Consider the following 4696-nt stretch of genomic DNA (forward strand, 5'->3'; position numbering starts at 1 on the left):
TTGATTTCTACAGTTATAACCAATGACTTATAAAGTATTGCTAGTAGCTAAATTATGTAAATTTTGGAGCCGTTTGAGGCAGCGGTCTTAGCATCCTCGAAACTGCTGCAGGTCCGGTTTAGATCAGGCCAGTGGGTTGGGATTTTATTTCGTGGCGGTTCACGGGGAGGTCTTTACGGATTTTACGAAAGAATCCATTGACAGAAATTAATTTACACACACTTCTTGATACAGCCACATTTTATACTACTCTTACTGTACTAAATCGGATGTGTTTTATTGTTTTATTTTCCTTTGAAGTAAGAGATCTTGACTGTAACTGTGTGGCAAACTTGAGAAAATGACAATGTCATAACGGGAAATAACAAGTTTGTTAAACATTTAAATATGAAGACATTACATACTTCTTTGTAAATATTGGTTTAACTTTCACCCCTCGAACCAAAAATATGATAAAACATTACGTTAATTCAATACCTTGTTCTTTAAAAACCTTTCTTGCAAACTTCTGAGTTCAGCATTTTCTTCACCTACATTTTTTTTTTTTCTCTGGATTGTAGTAATTGGAACTTCATGCACACTCGATGCCTTCGGGTGTCCCATTACTGCTTCCGTTGTGTAATTTGTCTACAACAAAGTAAACAAAAAACATAGTGAAACAAATGTTATATATACGGCTGCTCATGGACTATTTAAAACTTCATAAGATTACTTAATTGTTATAATTTGAGTTATGAAATCAAGGTAGAATAGTTGATTCATTGAATTCAATATAGTGAGAGACGAAATGAAATGTTACCAGTAATTTGGTGTTAAGAAAGTCAATGGAATAAACTGAAAGTCTCCATGGTCCACCACAATACTCTATACTACCTGGGCACAAACTATTGCATTCACTTTGATTTCTCTTCATCAGTTCATAGGGCTTGCCATAGCTGCAAAAGCACTGGGTTCTGTAATAAAGATGACAATAAAAAAAAATATTAGTAAAAAAAATTAAATGAATTTCGGAGATAGCAGAAAGCTGGTGGTTTACTTGTATATTTCATACATACTTAAACCCCATGTTTCCAGTGAGGGATACCAGTCTGGCATGATTAATGTACATGCGCAAATAGTTGTACAACAATACCCATCATGCAGCAAATGTAAGTTTAAAGGACGTTATTGATTGTGAAAACTATCAATATAACTGTCCAACTATCACCTTCACCAAGGAATTTGGGCTTTAGAGAAAGTAAAATATGACTGTTGTAAATACAAAATCATTCATGTTCTGCTTTGGTCAATTAACAAATCCTTTCGTATTTTATGTTAATCCATTGTATCTTACTACTAACAATGATAAATGGTCAATACTGTCCTCCTGGTAATAAACTTTCTTATAATCTCCTTGATTCCTTATTCTGAACCATCGGATCGCGCTTTATTGTTTGAGGAGACTATAATGCTAAATAACATCGATGGGGATGCCGAATAATCATCCTATTCCGCGTTTCCACCTTCAACACCTATTCTATCATCTTAACCACAAATCCTACTTATTGGTCTACATCCCTCAAAAAACGCCGTGATACCGTAGACATATTTATCTCCCCCAGATTTCCTCCTCCCAAGTCATTGCTGAATCCCTGGATGACCTTTCATCAGATCATAGTCTAATTCTGCTTTGTTTACATTCAAGCTTCGTACCTGAGCCCTACTCACCTCTGTTGATTACAGGAAGAATCAATTGGGTTAAATTTAAATGTGACTTAGTAAATAAACTAGACTTAAACATTCGACTGAAGACAAAACAAGACATCGACGTAGATGTTGGAAAACTCGCAGAATCAATAGGGTCAAGTATTACTTATTACACTTCGACTAGCAGAATTAGTAACAATAACAAAATAATCTGTCTCAGCATGTTCGTATCTGGGAAATCGGGAAATTCTAAATCGGGGAAATCTTCTAAGGGAAAATCGGAGAGTAAGAACGAAGTGGCGTAGGACTTGATATCCAACTGACAAAACGTATTACACAAAATTGACTAACAAACTAAAAGTATAAATTAGAAAGTTCAAAATTCAAACTTTACTTACTTTTACAGAAAATCTTACAACTCTCTATGGACAAATCCTTATGGAGGACCACTAAAAAATTCCTGAATTTCAAATATTTTAACCTCCAATTTCTCACCGAATCCCAAACCTGGACCAGAACTGATGAAGAAAAATCACAAACTTTCGGACAACACCCTTCTAAAACCTTTAATCCACATCCTGATATCCTTAACCCAATTCACCTTGAATGTATTGAAACAGAATTAAATATTCCGCTCCAAATTAACCTACGCTAAATAAATAAGCGCTACCTTGGGGTGGAACTGGCCAAACGACTAACCTGAAATCCTCACACAAGACTGAAAAGACCGGAAACTGCATTTCGATTCCGAATATTACAGCACTTCTAATCTATTACAAAAGACTGGTCTACATGACTGTAATAAGGCCAATCTAGACATACGGAGTTGAGCTTTGAGGCTTCACTAAACCTTCGAATTCCTCTGGTATCCAATCCTTACAATCCTAAATCTTTTGTAAAATCTTGAAAGCTCCTTACTTTTTCACAAATTAAATCATAATGCATAAAGACCTTAATGTTTCATAAGAATAGATCGGTTTCTAACCAGATATCAATACTTCCATGATATATTAACCACAAATCCAAACGGATTTTATTTGCTCAAATGGGTTAAAGAAATAAGGTTTTAATGAATGACTTACCCAGCCTCCACTCCTGCATATTTGTATGATGACACTTGCATACATCTGTAGACACATCTCCCGGGGCTATTTGTAGCACCCAAATCCTCACCATAGTCCGGTAGTAATCGTACGGCATTGTCTTCATAACAACCGAGGAAATTCCCGTCGATCAATCGGGCTACACAAAATTTATAGAAGTTTATATCAGCATATTTTATTATTGAATCCTAGTTCTAAAAACTAGAAATGAAAATTTGTTATTAATTTATGTTTTAAAAATTTAAATAATCGTTACATTTATATTATACCCAATCTCAAATACAAAAGTATTATTAATTTGAGGACTTTCAACGCCCGAGATTATTTAAAGGAAAATAAATTAGCTGAGTTACATAAAACCAGAAACTCCTTTTGAGAGATGATGAAAAAGACGGTGTTAATTTCTATTTACGGCTTGAGAACTAGGCAATGAATTATTTTATGATTAGAACTGAAATTTTTTGTTCGATACTTCGCACAGCAGGATATCTAAAATCAAGTTCACTGATCACCTGTTCCCTAATCGATGGAATTAGTGGTGGAAATCTTAATTGATGTGCCTTGGATTTATGATGACAAAGGTCGGCTCAGAGATACCCACTTTATGAAGTAAGGACTAGCTTGGTCAACCGGTTCCTTACCGGTCGAATCTCCTCTAAAATTAAAGAATTAAGTAAATCATAAATTATAAATAAATATTATAGAGTATTCAGAGAATTGTTTCCTCTTCCTGGCATTGGTTTGTCTTGTCATGAAAGGACTGAGCTTAGACAAAGATTGAATCGACGCATTATCAAAAAACGAAGTTTGACTTTTATAAGTTAAGATTTATAATATAATTATTTAAACGGAGCAATAACTTTTAAGTACGATTATTCACTGATCTTAAGGTTGCTAACAAACGTTAAGTTATTGACGTCTTTTCTTTAATTAGAGCCAAAAAAGTATACTGTAAGATAGTATATGTTAAAGCAGATTATCACCTGTGGTAGTTAGTACAAGAAGAACAGTTAGTAGCTCCATCTTCATGTTGACAGTGCTTCGTTGAACTGGTGCTTTTTAACTACTGCACCACCAACTGATAGTATGTTATCAGTAATCAATCATTGAACTCCAGGGTTGTACATTTCCTTATGTCGACAGCAAATGCTTGTAATTAAAAAATAAATAAATGATGAATTGTTTGTTTATCACTCAGATAATATATAAACAATAGAATTTTTGTTTTCCGTATGTAATGATATTACAGAAACAATACTAGTTCTACTTATTCCATTCCAATCTGTTATTAAAATCAAAGAAATAAATTTGAAAGATTCGTGACCGGGCCAAAAGAGTCCAAATCTCATGATGGCTACCTATCAGAGTTGGGCTAAAGAGCTTAATAAATCGATACGCAAGCGTGCGATCATAAAATCGATTCTATTTTCATTCTCTGGGCCTACAAAAATATATAAAGTTACCGTAACATATCAGAAATCAAAATTTAAAATAAATGAATTCGTAAGACAATAAATTAAATGATGTAATTTTAAAATATGATTATATAGATGATATGATTTCAATAGGGAAATTGAAAATATGATAAATATGTGGTAAGTATGATTATAATTGATAAGAACGATTATAGAACGAAAGATAACTTAATTTTAGGATTATAAAGGTGTATGAGTATGGGATAATTGTCCCGAAACATTATACAATGAAAAATATATAATTGATTATATTCATTTTGGAAGTTTTTTACCTCAACAATTATTACATAACTAAATCGATTTTATTTTCGTTTTCAACCTTCGAAAAGATGTAATAAGAACCAAATGTTTTATAAACCCTGGAAGTTAAAATAAATCAACCCCGCAACCGCGGATCATAAAATCGACTCTATATTATGGATTTATTTTTAG

At 33.2% G+C, this 4696-nt stretch overlaps 1 protein-coding gene across 1 annotated transcript; it reads right to left on the reverse strand.

Moving 5' to 3' along the window:
* Nucleotides 1-362: 362 nt before the first annotated feature.
* LOC106687106 (uncharacterized) lies at nt 363-3933 on the reverse strand. The gene is made up of 4 exons (XM_067048190.1): nt 3773-3933; nt 2769-2928; nt 800-953; nt 363-627 (listed from the first exon to the last, which is right to left on the reverse strand). Exons 1-4 carry the CDS (start codon nt 3816-3818, stop codon nt 466-468), a joined length of 522 nt encoding a protein of 173 aa, XP_066904291.1. The 5' UTR covers nt 3819-3933; the 3' UTR covers nt 363-465.
* Between the last annotated feature and the right edge of the window lie 763 nt (nt 3934-4696).

Source organism: Halyomorpha halys, unplaced genomic scaffold, assembly GCF_000696795.3.
Source record: "Halyomorpha halys isolate HHAL.00 unplaced genomic scaffold, Hhal_1.1 Scaffold914.1, whole genome shotgun sequence".
NCBI classification, from domain to species: domain Eukaryota; kingdom Metazoa; phylum Arthropoda; class Insecta; order Hemiptera; family Pentatomidae; genus Halyomorpha; species Halyomorpha halys.